Source organism: Myotis lucifugus, unplaced genomic scaffold (assembly GCF_000147115.1).
Source record: "Myotis lucifugus unplaced genomic scaffold, Myoluc2.0 scaffold_57, whole genome shotgun sequence".
In the NCBI taxonomy this organism is placed as follows: domain Eukaryota; kingdom Metazoa; phylum Chordata; class Mammalia; order Chiroptera; family Vespertilionidae; genus Myotis; species Myotis lucifugus.
The window spans coordinates 1,767,986-1,791,750 of NW_005871105.1; the positions used below are offsets into that span (position 1 = coordinate 1,767,986).

The 23,765-nt window shown below is 38.9% G+C and overlaps 1 protein-coding gene and 1 long non-coding RNA gene across 2 annotated transcripts in view; one reads left to right on the plus strand and one right to left on the minus strand.

Annotated features, from left to right (window-relative positions):
* ROS1 (ROS proto-oncogene 1, receptor tyrosine kinase) overlaps nt 1–23,765 on the minus strand; it is an 89,238-nt gene that overhangs the window by 47,040 nt on the left and 18,433 nt on the right. Inside the window, 14 exon segments of the mRNA XM_023754174.1 lie at nt 1,860–2,004; nt 2,365–2,525; nt 3,084–3,298; nt 4,476–4,576; nt 8,645–8,836; nt 10,837–11,015; nt 12,039–12,149; nt 12,898–13,152; nt 14,414–14,910; nt 17,981–18,078; nt 19,285–19,469; nt 19,633–19,755; nt 21,501–21,577; nt 22,177–22,378. Of these exon segments, the coding sequence (XP_023609942.1) occupies nt 1,860–2,004; nt 2,365–2,525; nt 3,084–3,298; nt 4,476–4,576; nt 8,645–8,836; nt 10,837–11,015; nt 12,039–12,149; nt 12,898–13,152; nt 14,414–14,910; nt 17,981–18,078; nt 19,285–19,469; nt 19,633–19,755; nt 21,501–21,577; nt 22,177–22,378 (2,541 nt within the window).
* LOC111826147 lies at nt 1,258–14,698 on the plus strand. The gene is made up of 3 exons (XR_002829402.1): nt 1,258–1,336; nt 4,837–4,943; nt 14,574–14,698. It is a non-coding gene; the product is annotated as an uncharacterized LOC111826147 (long non-coding RNA).

A 23,765-nucleotide genomic window follows, 5' to 3' on the forward strand; every position in this document is an offset into this window, starting at 1 on the left:
ATTAGGGGGTGTGCAGGAGGCAGCTGATCGATGCTTCTCTCTCATCGATGTTTCTAACTCTATATCCCTCTCCCTTCCTCTCTGTAAAAAACTCAATAAAACATATTTTTAAAAAATACAGCTATTGGGGATCCTAGGTCTTCTCCCCTTGAGCCCTCCCAGGAGACAAGATGTACCCCAAGAGTATGATTTGAAGGTCACCATTTATTTTAGAGCCAAACCAAGCAATTCACTCAGTCCTTTAATTTCTCCATCTTTTAAAGGAAATTTCTCTTCCTGATTTTCCAGTTATTCCTTTTAAGATATGATTCTTCTTTCTTCAGATTCTCCCACTCGTCTCTCCAATCACATTGCTTCTTAAGGTTCAATACTCACGTCGTTATCCAATCTCCAGGCCTTCTTATATTGTACTCACATGGGATACGCACTCTTCTTGCTTCATTCCTCGGGGCCCAGCTAGAGTTTCCACTCCCTAACGGCCTTCCTAGCCATACCATCATGTCTATTGCCCGCTCTTAAGGATGTTGAGGCAGCTTGATGTAGGTGAAGGTTTTGCAGTCTTGCCTACTTACGCCATGCCATCACTCCTCAGCTATCAGTCTTATTTCTATTATCATTAGCAGAATGTGTTCATCTCTCTACTGTTTTATGAGCTCCATCAGAGAAAGTACCTTTTCTCAATCCTTGTTAAATCCCTCCAAATCTAATATAGGACAGGTACACAGTAAGTGCTTAATAAATATTTGTCAGTTTGAATAATTTCCCAACTATATTATAAATTTCCTGATGGCAAAGGCCAAATCTTATCAATCTTCCTTACTACTCCCAACATCCAGCAGAGTGTTGATGACCCCAGCCCTCACTACACCCCCTGTTAGATATAGTCAAGTTTACTTCCACAGAAGAACCCAAGCAAGGATGACAACCCAAGACAATATCAAAGATAGCATACCTGGGCCCAAATGCTAACTGCTCTGAACCTGCCTAAGCTTATGAGACTCATAGAAAAATATTGTTGAAAGACTCTTAATGTAAATATATATATGTGTGTGTGTGTATATATATAATGATAAATGGATGTCCATGCTTATTGAGCTCTTACTGCCTGCCAGGTCCTGTGCTAGGAAGTTGTGTAAATTAAATCAATATGACACCATCATTTGCCAACATTTGCAAAAATTAAGATTAAATTCCAGCCCTGTCACTTACTCTCTATTTTACTTTGGGCAACTACTGAGCTTGTTTTCTCCTTTTCATAGTCAAGATAATAATACCTGTCTATCTACCTCAGAGCTGTGTAAGGATCAAATGAAATGATGTTTCTGACACATGATAGGTATGTATTAAATGTTTAATAAAGGAGTGATACACATAAATATGCTTTTTACACTTGAAAGTGATAGATACATGTAAAGATATAGCCAGTATCCATTTTAAAATATATTCCAAGGAAATCAATAAATTTAAACATCAGTTATTCATCTACGGAAGATTCTAAATTACCTTTCATGAGAATATCTCCCAATAAGCCTACCTCCCACAACACTGTCTCAGTTCATAAATGCCCCATTTCCTTATAAAGCATTTCACAAATCACCTGAAACATGTTTGTGCATCTTGTATGTCATTACAATGAAGTTAAACAGTTCTTAAAGTAAATCTCTGAAATATACTTTTGGAATAAATTATGCAGAGTTATTTTAATAGTGTTGTTCTAATCTCTAAAAAGTCATTGAAAGTATATTGAATCTAAACACATCTACAAAACTGAAAGTTACTCTAAAAAATTAACTGTCCATTCTAGATCATGCAAAGTGAGATTCTGCCCTTTTCTTTCTTAAAGATTTTAACCCCTGTACCTGTTTCAGGTGCTCGAAGTGACAGAGATGTTTTGGGGCCCTTGCCCCAGTAGGTATAAGGAGTGACAGAAAGATTAAATAAGGCATAAGGCTCCAGACCTTCCACAGTAAATACAGGTAAAGGCTGTTTTTCACTAGCCAGGAACTAAAATATAAACACAAAACATTATTTTCTTAGGGAGAAAATCATAAAATCTTTTATTCCAACTTAACTAAAATCTCTAAACTTCAGTTCACATATAAAGTCAAGCCCTTCAAATTTGGAAATGCTGATGTTGGTAAATTCCAGTTAAAGAGTCTAATATGCCAGCTGTTAGCACTAACCACAAAGCAGTCAGAGACTGGCTAGACAAAGGATCTCAAGAATAATCCTGACAGAGGCTGATGGAGCAACCAAGGAGATGGGTTTGGCTAAGTGAAGAAAGTACAAATCAGTGTGGGCAGGGCTGGATGCAGATGGTACAGCCTGTCCGAGAAATAGAAGCTACTAGAACCAAGGCCATACCTTAAGAGGAGCACTAAATTCCACACTGTAGAAAATTGCACCCCAATCCACTGCTGGGACAGCATGCCACAGGATTTGAAAACTTGAAGCATTTCCTTCAATCCTAAATGAAGACTCTTGAACAGAATCTGGGATCACCTTAGGGGTAAAGGAGAAGTTCCCTGAGATGAAATGAAAGAAAGAATAGAGGGAGAAAGAATTTAGTATTATAATCATCATAAAAAATATGGAAAATTAATAATAATTACTAATAGTACCAAAGCAAAATTGTCCTTTATTTTAAAACATTCTGAAAGTCATCTTATTTTCTGACCATTTCAAGCTGTACATTTGAGTTAAGAATAAACTGACTATGCCTGTCCGGCATGGCTCAGTGGTTGAGTGTCAACCTATGAACCAGGGGGTCACGGTTTGATTCCTGGTCAGGGCATATGCCCGGGTTGCAGGCTTGATCCTCAGAGTGGGGCATGCAGGAGGCAGCCAACCAATGATTCTTTCTCATCATTGATGTTTCTATCTCACACTTACTCTCCCTTCCTCTCTGAAATCAATAAAAAAATATATTTTTAAAAAATATAAACTGTCTGCAAGCAAACCAACAGAAGCCACTAACACCCTTTTCCTCTTAAAACATAATTCTTAAGAAAAAATACCAACCTAGACATTTATTTAACAGGAAGTATGGAGGAGTGAGGGTAAACTAGAATAAAATATTGTACCTGGCAGAGGTTTGAGGGACGTCTGAATAATTGTGAACTGGTTAAATTTGGCTGGTTCCAAAACAGAGACACTAGTTCGCTGACCTATTTCTTGAGCTGTTATAATCTTAAAGCCATTGATCCAGAAAAGCCGACCACTATAGTACATCAGTGCATTCTGGGAAATGTCGGAAGTGCTCCAGGCTGCAAATTCTGTGATGGTGGGCTCCCCAACACTGCTGAAAATGACACCAATTAGTGTGTGTGTCCTGAGTGGGGGAAGGGCTGGTACATTCAAATTCTGGAGAAAACATATGTTTGTGTACATAAAAACAGAAAATACCTTGCAACAACAATCGTCATTATTCTTAGTTTAATATTTAGTTGATTTTTCCCTTGTTCTTAAAATATTCCTAAAGCAAATTTTCTAGGGCTTTTCTTATCAATGTGATACTGCAATGGCAAGAGTGTTACACAGGTTTTAATAAATGCTTGTGGTTCTTGGTAATACCCTACATCAAAGTCACAACCCAGTGACTGGTTCTCCTCACTGAGCCATGTCTCCCTCCTATTCTTGGTTATTTACTTGCTTTCATTATTCTAGCCTGTTTGGTCCTTCTCTGTATACTAGTCACAAGTCTCTGTTGCTCCAATGATACTTACTAATTTCTAAAGCTTAGTCAAAATGCTTCTTTTCAGACCCGGGAATTCAAGTAAACAGATTATTGTTTAAATTGCTTTTAGAAATTTTTTTTCTCAATGACAGGGAATTTTACAAGGCCTTTTTTACTTTACAATTTTTATTGGTTGTTTTTAAAATGACTCCAGTTACCTAGTACTCAGTAAAAACTCTCAATGATTCTCAACCTTTTAGAGCAGAGGTTTGACCTTTTTTAAGAATGATTTCTCTAAATCTTGTTAAAGTGTTGACATTTCCCTCTTTAGAAAATTATAAAGTATGACATTTAAAATAAATGAAAGTTTTGTTTTGATAATTTCACAGTATCTCCTTGAAAAAACAAAACAAAAACTACCTCAGAGGACCATAGCTGGGACTTATGAACCTTATAAAGACACATGTTCACTAGTGCTATTTCCATAGTCCCTGGCCTAGTAAAAGGCTATTTATTCACACCTACTCAACTGTGAAGACAGTCTCTGGTTTGCCTTGTGGACTTTCACCCACCTGACAGTGTCTTCTGCTCTCTCTATATACCCTATCACAGTGTTCACCACATTCTACGTAATTAGATGTTTACAAACCTGTCTTTCCCCACAAGCACAATGACTGCAACTGAGTGGATGATTAGTAACTGTTTATTAAAAAATGAATTCTCATGCATTATCATTTATAACTGATGGGCAAGTCATGCTCTTCTTCTCAATCAATTGCCTTCGAGGGATGTTACTTACCCCTGCCCCCGAAGAACAGCTCTGTACAGGTGAATACATTGACTGTCTTGAACCAACCAATACAGGAGCCCATCACTGAGGTCTAAAGTTAGAGCAATTACCTAAATAGAACATAAGGCAAGAAAACAGATCAAATATACAGGTGAAGGATACCTTTGTGAACAAGTCACACTTAAGCTATAGATTTCTCCTTAAGATCAGCTTTGGAATAATAAACTCAGTGATTTTTTTTTACCTTTCACTGAATATAAAAATTATATGATTATGGCTATTACTATATAATTTGGATATAAGTGCACTGGTTTCCTAAAAATCTTCAAAAGGCAGGGACTGTTACTCACTTCTATATACTTGTCTCCAGCAGGATCGGCATCCCCTGGGAACTTGTAAAGACAAATTCTCAACCACATTCCAGGACCTACTGAATCAGGAACTTGAGCCTCTGTGTCATGTCAAGCCTTGCCCAAAGTAAGCCATAACTTTGGACTCTTCAGCCATATGTCAATGAATTTCATTGTTGTTGAAATCAGTTGTTCTCAAGCATTGCTGCACATTAGAATCACCTGTGCAGTTCTTTAAACATCTCGATTTCCAGGTTGCATCCTATTAAAGTGTGGTCTCTGAAGATGAAGCCCAGTCCCCTGAATGTTCTCTAATTCCCCGTATAATTCCAATGTGTCACCAACTTTGAGAACAATGGTTTAAACCATTTTAAATTGTATCTTCTGTTCATTATAACCAAAACATCCTGATACATTTTAAAAATATAATACAGGGTTTTTATGTTTTATAACTGGTAGAGTCACCTATATATAAAGTCCTATTTCTAGCTGACATCTGAAAACCTCTCACTACTCTTTCTTTGACTTCTTGTTACCATCTTTTCTTAATTTTATGTCCAACTGTCTAGGTAAGGCCTGAGGAAAGACTGCTTCTCCTATGAAATAGACTGTGAGATAGAAGTTACAATCCAAGAGATCTTTTTTGCTTTCTTTGGCTTTATAGGCATTTTTCAAATAAGCTGAGATTGCCGGAGTCTGACCTCAGAGTAGTGCATTCTCTCTATAGCAGGCCTGGAGACTGAGAGCTATCAGATAGGATTAAAGTTGATGACTATATTTTTAGCAAGACACAGCAGCATATAAACAAAAATGATGAGCCAGTGAAAAATGTAAAAGGAATACAATAATGTATCCTAGAACTAAAAATACTTTCTACATTACCCAAGGCCTACTACAAAGACATAATCTTGAGGCACATGAGTGTAAGAACCTTCTATGTTCTTATAAATCACAGCTTTCTGTTAAAAACAAACAAACAAACAAACAAACACAACCCAACCTACTCTTTTCCCAAAAGGTAAAAAACTATTCTAGCATTTGAATCGTGTCCATGCTTCATGCTAAAAGAGATTTTTTAAAAATATCTTTATTGATTTCAGAGAGGAAAGGAGAGGGAGAGAGAGAGACAGAAATATTGATGATGAAAGAATCATCGATTGGCTGCCTCCTGCACACCCCACACTGGGGATCAAGCCTACAACCCAGGCATGTACCCTGATTGGGAATTGAACTATGCTCTCCTGGTTCATATGTCGACACTCAACCACTGAGTCACACCAGCTGGGCTAAAAGAGATTATTGATTACTTTTTTCAGTTAAAATGAAATCAGGTTAATCTTGCTTGGTTATTTATAATGAGATGCATTAGAGTTTTCTAAATAACAAATTAACTCTATTTTATCTCTTTTTAAATTTAGTTTTTATTAAAGTATGGCTGACATACAATATTATATTCATTTCAGGTGTACAACATGGTAACCTGACATTTATATACCTGATGATGTGATCACAATAAGTCTAGTAACCATCTGTTAGCATACAAAGCTATTATGGTATTATTTCCCTGTACTGTACATTATTACATCTCTGTGACTTTTATTCTATAACTGGAAGTTTGTGCCTCTTATTTCCCTTCACCCCTTTTCACCCATCTTCCCACCTCCGTCCCCTCTGGCAACCATCAGTTTGTTATCCGTATCTGTACTGCTAACAACCAGTAGCATGAATGGAGGCATAGAGATAAGACATCACACCATGGAAGCAGAACACGGATCCCACTCGCCAGCCTTTGACAGGACTTAGAGCAGGAATTTAAAGAAAGGTGTGTGCACCAAACATGCTGAAAAATCTAATGATTTACTCATCTATGGAAAAGTCGCAGGGCCACTCCAGAGCTTTCCTTGGTGGAAATAACTCCAACGGCTAGATCGGAGCAGTGGAGAAATTACTGACAAGGCCATAGGGTTAGGAGATTACTCTTGAGATATTATCTTCAATACATTTTCACAAAAATAAAAGTGCTTTCCCCTAACATGTTTTACTGAGACATAAAAGAATACTTTCTTTGTATTCAGATTCAAGTGGCTCCAAAATTTCATTTTTTGGCAGGAATGATTAATTTCTGGGTATGAGTGTAAATTTCTATTTCTTTTAAATATCTGTGTTCTAATCTCTATACGAAAATCAGGTCCTTTAAATGTCTTACAAATTATTATCCATATATCCGATAGAATTAAGAATCAAATGACTCAACAATTTGTTTGTTTCTTTGTTTATAAATGATCTGATATGTCTGTATTATGTATATTTTACCTCTCTCTATTGACAAAAGAAAACCAACTTTAAAATGTTCAAAAATTTAAGAAATATCATAGGTACAAACAGTATGAATGATGTCTTTCCTCTTCATGCTTTCTTGTAATTTCTAAATTTCCCATAGTAGACATAGTATATTACTATTACGATCAGAAGAAACACAGTCAGAAATTTAGATGAATACATAGAGGGTAGTTAAAGAGGATTAAGAACAATGGGTACTGATTCTAGAAGTTGAGGAAGTAAAAATAATATTTGTTTTAAAAACATTCTTATATCAGATTGTTATTTAGACTGAATTACAATAATAAGAGCTTAACTATTAAGCAGTTACCATGTGTTTGGAACTACTGTCATTACTTCGCATGAATTATCTCATTTAATCTTTGCAACAAGCCTGAGAGTTGGACTAATTGTTAATATTTTCATTATTCAGAAAAGGAAACACACACAGAGAAGTCAAATATTTTGCTTGGAGGTCAGACAGTTTTTAGAGCAGTCAACATCCAAAATTGACCCCAGCCAGCGTAGCTCAGTGGTGGAGCATCGACCTATGAACCAGGAGATCAGGGTTCGATTCCCGGGCAGGGCACATGCCCAGGTTGCAGGCTCAATCCCCAGTGTGGGGTGTGCAGGAAGCAGCCTATCAATGATTCTCTCCCATCACTGATGTTTCTATCTCTCTCTCCCTCTCCCTTTCTCTCTGAAGCCAATAAAAATATATCCTATATAATAAAAGTGTAATATGCAAATCGACTGAACAGCAGAACGACCGGTCAGCAGGGGGTTGGGCCAGCGAGCAGCAGTCCAGGCCAGCCAAGGTGCATGCCAGCGGGCAGAGGGAGGGGGGTGGCAGCAACCAGCAGTGGCAGTGGGGTGATGGGGGAAGGCGGGGCAAGCTACTGGCCAGCTGCCAGCAGCACCATCCCCAGATCAGTCCACTGGGGCCGCTCACCAGCTGGCACTGTCCCCTGATAGGCCCACTGGGGCCGTTCACCAGCTGGCGCTGTCCCCTGATAGGCCCACCTGGTCGCCTCCCGCAGAGGGAGGCCAGACTGAAGCTTAGGCCCGCTCCCCATGGGACTTCTGGACTGCAAAGGGTGCAGGCCTGGCTAAGGGACCCCCCTCCCCAAGTGCATGAATGTCGTGCACAGGGCGTCTAGTTTAAAAAGTAAAAAATAATAAAACACCTAATCACTATCCAACAAGCTCTAATATATCCCACAGAATTTCTGAGACTATAAAAATAATCAGAAATTAAAATGCTTTTAAGTGTGGACCATTCAAGATAAGGCAAACTACCAAAAGTTTCCATCTTATATTTAAAATATTTAAATCAATTATGACAATCAAATGAAAGAAATTTTGCTTATACCAAAATCTTACTGTAACAGTATTTCCTTTCAGATTCTACCTTAACTATACACAATAAGCTGAAAGAGTATTATCATAACTATACAATAGCACTACTCAGAATTATTAAATAATCAGATCTTATTTTTAATTTGTCACCTTTTTCCCAGAAAACCAGGGCTGTGCCTGTAGTATAAGGGGACTTTCCCCATTTAGCCTGGTGCTTTCAACTGAGTAGAGTGTGGTCCAATAGAGATATCCACCAACTGAATCCACCACCATGTCATTCACCAACAACTTCACATGCGTCACAATATCTGTGTGTCCTGTCAACACGGACTGCCTTTGTATCTATAAAACACAATCATATGATTTTTAAATGATTCCTGAATAGTTTATTGCAATTATTAAACTGCTGCATTTACCAATCATTTTTTCAACCATAAGTACTTATTGGCACTATGTACTAAACCTTGTAAACAAAATAGTCATGGGACCTGCCCTCATGAACCTTATCACTTTTCATGTTCCTAAAGAGAAGGAATGTACACTTATTTTGAGTTAAAATACTTGCTCTTCCTAATCATATATCCAGTCAAAACACTGCTGGATAAAAATGTTTTTTATCGGATTCCTTTCTATCAATAGATTTTCCTAACATTAAATACTGCCATTATTAGTGAGTATGTATTATGTGCCTAGCACTATATATTTTTTCAATATTTAAAATATAAGCTCTTGTAACCCTCACAGTAAGCCTATTAAGGATTTCTATTCCCTACTTTTTCAAGAGTAAACTGGGTTCAAAGAAGTTAAGTAATTTTTCCTGGAGTTAGACAGTTTTTAAGAGACAGAGCAAATACTTGAAGCCAATTTTCATATCCATTCTTCCACTTTCTCCTTCTAAACTATTTTCCAACTAACCCATTTTAGGGAGCAGTCTCTTATTAACCCCATCAACTCTGCCTACACGTCACTGGCACTTAGGAATTCAGACTATGCCATAATGCTGGCCTCTAAATACATTAATTTGTGTGTGTCCTCTATTATTTCATTTATGTATTTTTATATCATTAAAAGACCAGGGGCAAATGGTGATGGTTGCACAACCCTGAACATATTAAAAAACCACTCCATTTTACATAACAAAAGGGTGAATTTTATGGTTTGTAAATTATATCTAAATAAAGTTTATATGTTGTTGTTGTTTTTTTAAAAAAAAAGAGCAGGGATATGTCTACTATTTATTTTATATTCCCAACTATGCCTATTCTCAAGGCTCTAAATATATTGGTAATAGATAAATGATTGTTGAGTGAATAAAAGTACGTACAATAGCACACTCCTGATTAGAAAACAATTTCAGTACTATACTTCTCGATCTGTCAGACTAGTGTTCTCATCACTAACCATCTTTCCTTTCAGTGTATCACTACACATACCAAGATGTCTTCATTTTGCCTCCAGGTCCACTCAACCCTCTCCACCCTCCTCTTCCCCCTGAAGGCTGACATCTATGAACTGCATCACTGGACTCCCTTGTTCCCCGGGTTCCAGTGAGGTTCAGCGAACAGAAGCACTGGCAGGAGATGGGAGGGCAGAAGGAAGGAGGGGTTGGGGAACTCATTCCCCCAGACCACGCATTTTGACAGTGATTGGGTTTCATGTCAGCAACTCTCCTAAAGCTACAGTCCTCACAGGTTCTTCTCCTTCTTTCCTTTGCCTCTTTATGCCTGGAAGTAGTTATATCTTTCGACACTTGCTAGCCCAGGGCATGCTTTGCCATCCTTTGTTTTCCTTAGCCCTGTCTACATCTTTGAAAAATGGTCCCTTCACTTAGCGGGAGTGTGCTATCTTCCTCCAGGACACTGACCCACTAGAGAACATTTTAATATATTTATTTTAAGATATTGTTGGAAATAGTACACCAAAGATATAAAATTTCCTTCACACATAAATGCATTTTTAAATATATATTTTATTATTGATTTTTCACAGAGAGGAAGGGAGAGGGATAGAGAGTTAGAAACATCGATGAGAGAGAAACATCGATCAGCTGTCTCCTGCACACCCCCTACTGGGGATGTGCCCGCAACCAAGGTACACGCCCTTGACCGGAATCAAACCTGGGACCTTTTAGTCCGCTAGCCGACTCTCTATCCACTGAGCCAAACCAGTTAGGGCACATAAATGCATCTTAATAAAAAATTGAGCAGACTTAAGGACAAATATTCAATAAATAATAGCATAGATGGTACACTAATATGAAAAAAATCATGGAAATAATATTCAAGCCACTGAAGTGGGTGGGCATTGCTCTAGAGCTTCCGGAATGCCAGGCTTTAACTTACCACATATGTCCTTCCAGCCCAGTAGAGAAAGTGACCCAGCCACTCGTAAGCTAACGCCCCTGCTCCTGCAATGTTGGGTATGTGATCATTCTTGGAGATATTCGTCCCATTCAGCAGCCACACGTGAACATCACCTTTCATGTCACTGTAGTAGAGTCTGTTGTTATACCAATCCATGTCTCAAAACAGAGTGAATTGGTAAAAGTTATTTTTTTCATATGTGCTGACACAAGCAGAGCAAGTCAAGAAATCACACTTGCACCCAATCTAATAGCATATGCTAACATAGAGAGTCACTAGACCGTCAGGGATTGGTCAAGAATATTTCAATAATGTTACCTCAAAATCTTTATCCCTGGAACTAGAGAGAGGAACTAATATTCACTAAGCATCTCCTCTTTCCCAAACATTGTCCCAGGCACTTCCACACGTCTCACTTAATTCTTAAAACAAAGCTGTGAAATAGGAAGTATCCTCATTTTTGACATGGCAAACCGAGACTCGGTGAGATTATCTGTTCTGCCTGAGATCTCACAAATGAAAAGAGGGGGAGCCAAGATTCAAGCCAACTCCAAAGCATTCTTTCCATTAGACAATACTTCCTAAGCCCAACTTCTTTGTTGGTCAGAAATGCTGTTGTACTTTTAATGGCCAAGCAAATAGATCAAACACTTAGGTAGTTATAGAAGATGCCCTCTTCCAGCAAGGTCACTATTATATCATCCTGGAATGAAGACTTTTCTTCATTCTAATGTCTTCCCGGCAAAATGACCCACTCATTACTGAATAATCCTCTGTCATGAAATCCTTTCTTATTCTTTGTTTATATCTTCATGCAGCCTTTTCATGCTCCAGTCTTATAGCCAACTCATAATAAATTACTGAAGCGTAGCTGTCTTAGTGGAACAAGATAGGTTGTTACTGTGAGACAACACTGATAGATTAAAATTCATGAGAAATACATCAAAGCGTTCCTGAAATGGGCATGAATCAATAAGTAACCTCACATTTTGAAATAATAAACAGCATTCCTACTTGAGAACCAACATTTTCTTAATACTGTCCCTGGAAGTACAGTTCAGTCAATTTTCCCCCCTTTCATTATTGACCTAATACCAAAAAGCTTGATTCTTTGATTTATCAAATAGCTTGGGAATGAGTAGAAACCTGCCATTCCAAGTGTAAAGGGACTTGGCATTTACCTGACACATTCTTTATATCAGAGGATAAGAATTCTCCTGGGCCAAAGCTATTTAATGGTTTACTCCAAAGCCCATCTTCTTTGACAGCCATGATAAATGGTGGTTCTGTAGCTATTGGGTGAAAAAAAAGAAATTGAAGGAAATATCACAGAAAGCACACTTTTTAAGGCACACATCTTAAGGTTTTCTTTATAAAGTAAAAGAATATCAACATTTTAAAAAACGCTGTGGAAGGTATGAGCAATTGTGTCTGCTTAATAGAATTATATATCATATTAAACATACTCGCAGATTTTTATGTAAATATTTAAAATTGAATGTGAAGAGAAATGTATGGTGATATTGCCTCTATAGCAATGTTATTGTCATGGCAGAATTTGTTTTGTTGTTGTTGTTGTTTTTTTGCTTTGGCTATTGGTTGCCATGTTCCCATTCAGAGCACCCAGAAGCAATTGTGATAACAGTAGCAGTATAAATGGTACAAATATCTTTCCCTTTTTTTCTGTCAAGAGGATAATAGTTAGCATAATTAGCAGCCCCTCAACTTCTCTCCGCATGACCTTCAGAGCTCAAGGAGTGCTATTGTGTAATAAACCATAAGAAAGAAGAAAGTCATGAAGGAGAAGAAAAGGATGTTTTTCCCACAAACTATCTTTAGAAAGTTTACAATATCAGGCCAGACACATAAAATGTTACCCAGAGCTTTAGGTGTTTTCCTAATCTCAGATAAACATACTCAAGAGACCATCACACCCTCATTCTAACTTCTTTACTACATTGGAAGTGACTAATTTTAAGGAACACGGGGAAGAAGTCTTTGTTTGTCAGAATCACTCCTACATCAAGAACATTTTCTCACCTGGCACCAGGGTAGTACCCACCGAGGGCTCTGACCACGGGCCTGGCCCCTTGGGAGAACTTGCTCTCACGGAAACCTCGTATTGTGTCGCACTCTGCAGCCCGGGGACATTCAGCACGGTCCCACGTATGTTAGAGAAAACGCGAGTGTTTCCGGGGAAGTCTTGGGTTGATATTTTCACCTCGTAAGTCCAGTTCTGCCAGGAGGAAGGGCCTAATCAGAAGAGTTAACCAATATTACTGGCCGGGATGACATCAGCAAGGGCAAACAAAGGGTCATGAGGAAATTCATCTCCAGCCTCACCTTGAATGGAAGGGTCATTGGGCAGTAATACCTGTTACCCCCCTAATCATCAGGGTTAGTTTGATGGTATAACTAGAACAGTGTCCATTCCACCCATGCCACTCATCTTGCTAACTGATGGAGTTATTATTCCCAATAATAACTTGGCTGCACAGAATTGTCAGGGGGGTCTCTCTCACACTGCCAGGTGGAACCAGGCTTCTAATAAGCAAATGCTGGTGGTGAATCTCTAATATAATTCTAGTGCTTGCATAGCACTTTTCTCCCAGAAGCCCAAAATTTGCTTATTCATTTGTAGCTGTCTTTGTGATATACAGCAAACAGGCATAATTAACTTTGTCTTAAAGTAGAAAATAGACAATGTTTGCTAAATACCTTAGGCGGCTAGGGGTTGGCAAACTACAGTCCCGGGGCCAAATCTAGCCCACTCCTGTTTATGTAAATGAAGTTGTACTGGAACACAGCCACCAATACTCATTTACATATTATCTATGGCTGTTTCTACACTACAAAGACAGTGTTGCATAGCTATATCAGAGACCGTATGAACCACAAAGCTGAACATATTTATACCTGGTCCTTCATTTATAAAAAAAGTTTGCTGACCTCTGTGGTAGGTATTGTTCTAAGTGTTTTCTACTTACGCATCTTACTTTAATCTACATGACAATCCCATAGAAAGAATTAATATCCCCATCTTCCAGTAGTGGGAACTGATTAAGTTGTCCAGGGTCATTCTGCTAATAAATGGCAAGACCAGCCTTTGAGTCCATGCAGGTTGGCTCCAGAGCCCACCTACTTACCTGCCACACAAACTGCCTCTGCAGAAATGGAAGTTCAGGTTTAGAGAGTTTTAGGGAGTTGTTCAAATTAATTAAAGGTTATAATGGATAGAAAACCTCAACCCAAGTGTCCTAACCCCCTGGCTAATATTCACTCAGACTATCTTGTCAGTGCCTGGCTCCTAGTAGACACTCAATAAACATTTGAGCCATTCTGTTGGGATATAAATGAAAAACATAGAGAGCATCCCAATGCAAAACTAGTAAATGCAGACTAAACGTGTCAAAACTCCTTTTTGCGCTAAGCAGCACTCTGGTTGATGAGTGCATCATCACAGATGAGCTCTCAAAACCGAGTGACAATGTCAAGCAGTTCAAGCTTTCCTTTCCTTCCACTGAGGCCATGACCACGCTGGGGAGAGGGCACTCACTGGCTCCTATGGCGAGGGCAGGAGGCTTCCACTGAACCAGGGCCTGGTAGGATCCAAACAGCACAGAGAGCTGCTGTGGGCGGGCCGGCAGGGGGTATGGCTGGGTGTACCGGCTAAACATGACCAAGTTACCAAACCCAAACTCTTCTATGTGTCTCAGGTCACATCCCACGATGAACTCATTAAAAGACAACGCATCCTGCTGGAAAACAGCCTTGCCATCTGTGACAAGGAAGTGATTGTTCTCGAAATCAAAGCTCTTCACATCAGCAAAGGGGACATGAGGGAGGACAAGATGGGAAGCAGAGCCATCCAGAAATGTTGACATGAAGACTTGGGTGGTGTCGTTGAAGTAAATGATTCGCTTGGACTGTGGCTTTACTGCGAAGTCCTTTAATGTGCAACTCTCCACAATACGCATGGCTTCTGAGTCCCGACCAGGTGGCACCTGGAGAGCTACTCTATAAATGCCATCTCTCAGGAGATAAAAGACATACCTGACGTGGGAACAAAAGAAGCCTGGTTTGACTCAATGCAAAGGTAGATGAGTAACCTTCCCAACCCATTGCTTTATCCAATTGTGCAATCAGAATCATGTATTTCCAGAGTTAATAAGTACAGGGTTTCCCAAGGGCCAAAAGAGTAAGGATATTTACTAAAGATATGCTCTATTCATTTAAGTTAGAAGTTGGAACACTGAAAAATGTCAGCCTCGCTTCTAATGCTTAGCATTCTCACTATACATGACTTTTAGAATCATAGAATTTAAAAGCAAAAAGGATTTAAGGATTTTCTAATGGAACCTACTCTTAAAGGAATACACATTATATAAAAGTTACACATCTACACATGTTATTTATTATAAAAAACTTTTCTCCAAAAACCACAAATTTTTAAGTCTAATTCTGTCAATAAACTTTCCCACGCATTGTAAATGAAAAAAATGGAAGAAAGCAAAAACATTTCAACCACTTTTTTAAAACCTCAGTTATTAGTTTATGATAAATATTTAGCTACTTTGCATTTTTAGTAGACTAAGCTTTTAAAAATATTTACAATTGCAGCACTAGGGCTACCATTTTACAACTCATGAAGAAATACCGCAAAAGGGAGCAGGACCACCCAGTAATCAGAAGAAAGAAGCCAATGGAGGAATTTTGAAAATTCATATAATTTGAAGCCAAACATCGAGGGAGCGGTGCAAATGAATTTATAATAATGAAAAAGGAAATGCCACTAAAATACTTCATTGATAATCAAATCTGTCAGGATATTAACTAAAACATAAAACTATTCATTTGAATGTAGCCAATTTTGGATTTGTGTTCATGGAGACAGATGTACTTTTGCTTAGTAAGTCTTTCTTATCACAAACCCATGGGTTGGCAGGGTTCGAAGCTACAACTGTCAAATCCTTGTCCTCATCCTATTCAGTCCCACTCGTGTTCTCCGGATGACTATTCCAAATCGTTACCAATATGCTCAAGACTCCTGTGCCAGAACATTATCTGATATATAAACTCCATGCTGAGATATGAACCTGTGCTCTTTATCCTAAGGGAAGATTGTGGCAGGCAAAAAGCAGAAACACCTTGGCTCTTAACTTCCTGCTTTTGTTTCCCAGATTCAAATTGTTTAGGGATTTCAGAGTAGATAGAAGGAAAAAGTTATGGGGCAAAGATTACAATTCTTATACTGAAGCAGAGAGGAGTGCATGTTTCTAAAGCTCATCGCCACGTTGCGGGGAGGGGGAAAGACAAAGAAAAGAAAGGTGAGGAGAGCTGGGGTGTGGAAGGTAGACTATAGAGAGGAAGGGGGGGTGAGGCAAGGATGAGGGGAGAAGGAAAAAGGTTTATAGCAGGTACACACTCATTGAGGTTATAATTCAATGGTGCAAAATGACAGCATAAAGGAGGCCTTTTTTAATAGCAGGAGAATCAACTTTTCCCCACATCTGGAGTGCTTCAGGGACACTCCCTAAGTGTTGCTAAAAGTTACAACTGGTTTTTACCGAAAGTCTACCACGGTATGGGGAGATGATTAGAAGATAGGCCCTGGAGTAGGAAGTCATGTACTGGTGTCATCCCCAAATAGCTGTGTGATCTTGGGCAATTACTAAATCAACCTCTTCTTTGCTTTCCTATTTGTAATCTTAGGATATTAAAAGCACCTACATCATAGTGTTGAACAAGGATTAAATGGATTGTTGAAGTAATGCAATTAAAACCATATATTAAGTGTCTAATAACTATTAATTATCATTATTATTTCTAGTCACATTTCAAAACCTAAGCAGAAATCAACCTTTTATTTATGGGGAAAAAAGAGCCACCAAAGACCTCACTGAGATGCATTTTGAGGGTTTGATTTAGTGGGTGAAGTTCACTGTCCTCAGAATGAGTCCTTTTGTGTAACTGCCAGCAACAAAGGTACACTTAATAGGATTTCAGACTTTTACAAATGAGGAAAATACGATTCAGAGTCCAAAGGACCTGCCTTACATCACAGGGTTTTTAAAATTTTTTCTGTAATGCAGTGATTCTTTCAAACCTAGGATATTAAAATAAATATCTAGAAAATTATGAATTAATATGAAGAGAAAGGCTTGATTTTAAATCAATATTGAGCAATCTTTTATTCATGAAGGTTAATTTGAGAACAATAAAAGGTTGTATGGACTTTTTAAAAAAAAAAATAACTTTATCCCTACAGGAAAGAAAAATGTTTAATCTTACAAACATTGGCCTTGCTTATTAGTTACTAACCTATAATTATCTGGCCACAGTTAAGAAATAAATTACAAGATAACTTTCTATGTTTTCATCTTGCACATTTATGTGCATTTGGAGATCACAAAATACGTTCACAGTAAGAACCTCATTCCATCCTCAAAATAACCCAGCTGGGGAAGTCATCCCCATATGGAGGGATAAAATAAAGGTCACGGGCATGAAGTTACTTGTTTGAGGTCCTATTGCAGTATAGCAGCACACCTGAGCTAAAATGTGTCCATTCCATTTGTAGGGAAGGGAAAAATAGTTATTTGTAATGGGAAAGTTTTACTTGTATTTAACCATCAATTCTTGTCTCCTAAGGTAGATGCTGGCAGCATTCTGATCAATTAGCCTCTTCATAGGTTTATGAACCAGACCACAGAAATGAACTGATGCTGAGTTGCCCAGCAAAAGAAAGAGTGCGATGAAAGGCGGAAATGGAAGGGCTTCTTTCAGAGAACATGGAGTGGGGCAATGAGACCCGGGTTGTGCCATAAAATAGTGACAGTACTAGAACCCAGGTCCCTGAGCCCCAGACAAGAGGTCTTTCACATATACCCATATTTTACTGTGAATGAGAAAGGGAAAACTCTTCACTAGAGAAGTTGTGGATCCAGTTTGAAAGAAATCCCCTCCTGGCTCTACAGAATGAAAACATTACCTGGATTTATTTCAATTTGAGCTAAGATACATAGATGGGCTCTTCTGGGGCGACAATGTTTCATTATTAAGCAAGTTTCCCAAAGTTTCTTACCCATGGAAGAATTCATATTTACAAGATTAATCCACTTACCCATTGTATGAATCAGCCACAATTTTTTGAGGTGCAATAACTGAGGGAGGAGTAATTTCCTCAATGTTTGAGCAGTTCTCTAAATCACAAACATATACCTAGAGAATCAAAATTCCAGCAGTAGGATTAGTATCTATCTAAATTCAATTTGGCCAACAAGTATTTCTTGGGCATCTATCTGTTCTGTGCTTAGAATTGTGCTGGTCACTGAGCACTTTTTGAAAACATGAAAATGCCCTAAAACTCCGTTTTAATTCCTATGCCCTAATGAGTTTGTATCCTATTGACATTAATTAAATACAAGTACCTATTTTCCTGGCTTCGGTAGGCACTCAACTATTTTTAATACTTAGGCTAACCCAAGCTTACAGATTTCCAGCCACAGTGACTGTGATAAGCCTGTCCTTTCAAACAAGGAAACTTGGAACACCTCAAGACTGTGTCTTCTCAAAGATTGCGGTAATACTGGTTTCCAGAGACCTAAAGTCAACCCTGGTTACTATATAATTCAAAGTGCTTGTAACTGATTTTGACCATGATAGGAAGGCCCACCTAGTTATAACACATGTACCACCTCTATCTTATGGGAGATGAATTATCATTAGCATAAACTCATGGCTCTGAAAAATCACCAATAAAGATGATTTAATGGTAGGTCAGGACTAGTACTAGGTAAAGTCTAGACCAGTGATGGCGAACCTATGACACGTGTGTCAGAGGTGACACACAAACTCATTTTTTTGGTTGATTTTTCTTTGTTAAATGGCATTTAAATATATAAAATAAATATCAAAAATATAAGTCTTTGTTTTACTATGGTTGCAAATATCAAAAAATTTCTATATGTGACACGGCACCAGAGTTAAGTTAGGGTTTTTCAAAATGCTGACACGCCAAGCTCAAAAGGTTCGCCATCACTGGTCTAGACCATCCTATAGAGCAGATCTATGATTCATTGTTAACCTAGTGTCTAAAACATCCTATATAATAAAAGGTTAATATGCAAATTGTCCCCTTAACCAGGAGTTCAACCAGGGGGTGGGGCCGGCTGGCCAACCACGGGTGGCCCCTCCGCTCCCCTCCCCCCCCCAATCGGCCCGGCCTGATGGGCCCCCATCGGGGCAGGCCAGCTGAACCCCACCCATGCACAAATTCATGTACCAGGCCTCTAGTAGTAAATAATCAATGAATATTTATTTAATGAAAAATTATGTTTACTTGTAAATACATCATATATATATATATATATATATATATATATGAATATCAGTATCTGCTTATTCACTTTAAACTCTCAGACTAACCAGTTCATCCATGATGAAATACATTCTCTGATAAAGCCAGTCGATGGAGATGGAAGTAATCAATCCTGAACCTCTGTAAACAATTCTCAGGTCAGACACATCAGACATGTTGGAAGCCTCCTTGGCCCATATGAGAGTCCCTTCAGAGAAATAAACAACTTGCCGCTGGACATGAACTGATATTCCTAGAAGACCATGCAAAGGCACGTGCGTTATTTTATAGCACCGGACAAAAAACTTACATAAAAGATAATGTAGTTCTTTAATGTTTCATGAAGAGATTAAAAGAGAAATCAACCTTGATCTTTCTGTTCACACGAAGGAAATATTTCTCTCTACTATACTGACCTGTAATGTTATGGTGTGCAGCATCTGACTGAAGGCACTGTGCTTCATCTACTAGGTGTTTTAAAGATCTCTTTCTTAGAGAAGATTTTCTGGATAAAAAGAGCCACTGTTCCTCTTCTTGAACTAAAACGACAACACGATGTCCAGAGACAACCCCAACCATATACACATCGACACAAGAAGATCAATGCCACCCTCCAAAGCAAGGGGACGAGCACTTGAAAGAGGCTGGTCAGATTTCCTCTGAAGGCACTGGGGCATTTCAACTGTGGTATAAATCACATGATTCTAGGATTGGGATAGCAAGTACAGTGTCAACCAAGTGGGTTGTATGTGTATGTGCTCTAAGTGCCCTCAAAATAACATGACATGGAGTATCGCCATTCTCAACAGCCTTGCCACAAGGAAGTTCAGCTCACTAAGGTCAGCCATAAGAATCTGACTGCTTGGTGGAGGTGGTCCAGCCCAGGCCAGAGTGGGTGTTACTTAGTGCACACACACACACACACACACACACACACACACACAGGCATTGGTTGTCTTCATATTGTCTTCAATATCTCTCCCTGAGGCAGGAGGAAAGTCTTTGGAGGAAGGAAATTTGAGGACAGCAGAACGCTGCTTGATGTCCTGTTCTATTGGAGACTGATGAAGTGTGTGCTGGTGAACACTTGTAGGGCAATTAATAAATGTTATGCAATAATGACAGTAACGACAAGCTTAAGCCTGCTCTATATTTAACTTGCCCTTTGGACATGTTTTTTGCATAGCCAAAATACCTCTCCTTTCCTAGACTCCAGTAACAGCCAAAGAAAACAAAGGCTGGAGATGGGTGACATTCTATGCCCATGGGCATAGGTGTGTGCTGTTAGGTAAGGGGCAGTCAATCAGCCAATGGGCTCTAGGGAAAATAGACCACAGACTCCAAGAATTCTGGGTCTTTGTGTGTTATTCCAAACTATTTTACTAGGTTCCTATTTAGTTTCCTAAATATTTCTGGTGCTTCTTAGAAAGCATTTTCATTTATTATTTTGCTCACCTAGCCATCATGCAATAAGTATTCGGTCTCTCTAGGCAATTGTTAAAATGCCAAAGGCCATCCTAGCTGGTTTGGCCCAGGGGATAGAGCGTCAGTCTGTGGACTGAAGGGTCCTGGGTTTGATTCCAGTCAAGGGCACGTGCTCGGGTTGCGGGCAAGAGGCAGCCGATCAATGATTCTCTCTCATCATTGATGTTTCTATCTCACTCTCCCTTTCCTTCCTCTTTGAAATCAATATATAAATATATTGTTATATATGTTCTCTCTTGCATGCATTAATTAATTAAGCATCATTATATATATATATAATGCCAAAGGCCAAAAAAAGGGGTACTTATAAAATAATAAAAGCTAATTTGATAGATTGGATATTCAGAGTGGTAACATGGATATTATTAAGTCTAGATATATTTGAAAACCTTAAGGAGACTGGGAGAAAAGATATCTGCTATGTATTAAATGACAATGATGCACAATATAATATGGGGGTTGAGGCAGAAAGATCATGTATTACCCCTAAGTGTGTAAATGTGTTACAATCACTAGTGATTTTACCTGAAAACAAGGATTTGCTTGAGGCCATTTTTGAATCCCTAAATTTTCTGATTTTACTCTTTAAATTCTTAAATTCTAATGTGAAACCTTTCCATCTAACAACTTACTTCTATACATCAAATTGAAAGCTTACCAAGTACTAAAAAGACAGTGTCCATCTGGGCAGAAGAGGGGGGTCTGGAGGAATACCAGTGACCCAGGACCTCTGAGGTCTGAGCCCACCCTCGCCACCCCCCCAAGTTCTGTGTAACAGAAGAGCGGCGCTGGGCCATACCTGCTGGGGATGAAGTGGTGATACTAGATCCTGCTTCTGGCCCCTCACCAACCTCATTTACTGCTGCAATAGAAAACCTGGTCCAAAAACAATTGGGAGAGATGTGTTTTACATGGCACGGGGTGAACAGGAGATAAAAATAGAAGGAGCAATCATGTTTCTATTTAAAGGACAATGTGACAATGCACGTATCTAGTTACTTGGTGCCAGTGCTGGGCACTAAATGACCATCAATCACATCCTTGTTTGCATTTCCCATAGAACAGTTCAGGGCCACAGAGGTCAAAAACTGAACTCTGCTATCTGCATGACCCCATTCCTACCCTAATTTAGAGGGACTTAGTAAATGCTAGAAAAGCTAACAATAATAAAATAATAACCCCTAACCGCTAATACAAAATACCATTAACAGAATTTCACCTCCTTACTGTTTTATGTTGAATTAAATGAAGAAATGATAGTCATGGTATTTATGATGTCTTTTATTTAGCCCATATTTATAAGGATCCTCTGAATATAACAGAAATACTTGAGAATGTTTCTGTTTAAGATGTGTGATCTAGTAAGCATGCAAACTTGAGGAAAAACACAACTTCATCCCAACAGTACAGATTCAATGGGACTTCTCAAAGTACACTTAAACTATGTTGTTTTCCTTGCACCACTTAATTCTTACCTGTAGGTGGTATTTGGTAGAGTAGAGTAAAACTGGAAACTGGTTCTCTGCGTTCCTGAATGTAATTTCTGATTTTTGCTGATCAGCCTTAAGTTATAACCCAAAATAGGTCCGCATGGGAATTGGGGTGGAGCCCAACTGACTGCCACGGTGTCAGGACTTGAGCTCTCAATATTTCTAATGAGAGGAGCAGTTTCAGGAGCTAGAAGAGATAATGGTGACACAGTAAGCAGAAGCATGTGCAGGGCTTAAGTTTTTAAATAGGATAGAAAACAATGTCCTGTTTTCTTGAAAAGGTAACATAAGTGAAATACTTTTATCAATATTTAAAGTAAGTGGTAGACAGAAGGTGGTAAGATATCTATGAGCTGCAACTCTTGATCCCTAAGTCTTACCTGTTAGCTGTTTTCCTAAGGGACTCTTTCAAATGTTATTTTCCCTACTTCTAACTTATGAACTAGAATTAAATGTGGAAGCATACAGATAGGATAAATATTCTAGAAAAAAGTTGTCAAAAATCTCCAGAGACTTAAAAGAGCTGAATGTGGGGTGGAACCAAGTTGAGAAGGAGAAAAGAATCTGTAACAAAACTGAGTCAATGATTAGCATGAGTTGAAAGAATTAAGTCCTGGGGCCTTTTCACTCCCTGGAGTGCTATGCCTGACCAGTTCCAGCTGAAGATATGGGTTCAGATAAGCCTGAGCTAGAACAGTCTGCTTCACCTGATGACCCAGACTATACCTTCCTTCCCCCAGCTCCCAGGGTCCCTTGGAATCCAGGTTGACTGCACTTTAGCTACCCTCCTTCCCTTGCAAAGAATTAAAGGAGCATGCATTAATAAATTAAGCATCATAGACTTCAGAAGCTACCTAAGTGGCAAAGGACAGAAAGGAAAACAAATGATTTAACAGCCTGTCTTCCATTTACATCTCCACCTACTTCTCATACCTCCCACCCCTGAAACCACATGTTTTACTTCCTCTGTCCATGGAAAGTTGCATTTTAAAGTCCCTTTGCTCTTTAGTAGCCTCTTACCCTCTGAACACTTCTGGCAAATGCTCTATGTCACCCTTGATTTATTAGAGTTGGGAGAAATTAGGTAGTTCAGCCCTCATACTGGCAGAGGGAGACAGGGGAGGGTGACATCTGTAATAGTGTCAACAATAAAAACAGAGTTAAAAAAAATAAGTAAAATAAAAAGGCCTTTAGTTGATCTCTCAGCCTTTCTCTGATACAATTCCCAACTCTCAGACTGATCTTCAGCAAACACAAACATCAATGCGTCACTCCGCTGCTCCACGCACTCAGTCACCGTGGTGAAGAAGGAAGTGGGAATTATGTCAAAAAGCCTAACTCATCACGGTTAAGGCCAGATATAATCTGCTCCACTTCAAGCAAGTTCGATCCCACCCACATGGTGTGATTATTGTCCAAATCTCCCCACAAAAGCCCTCCCTGAAAGACTGGTCAGATTAGGCAAGGTAATTCTTGCCCCAAACCATTCTTGTTGGTTAAGAAATTATCTACATAAGGGCCCTAATTACAAGGCGGTCATACCGTCTAAAGTCATGTATTTCCCAGAGCTAAAA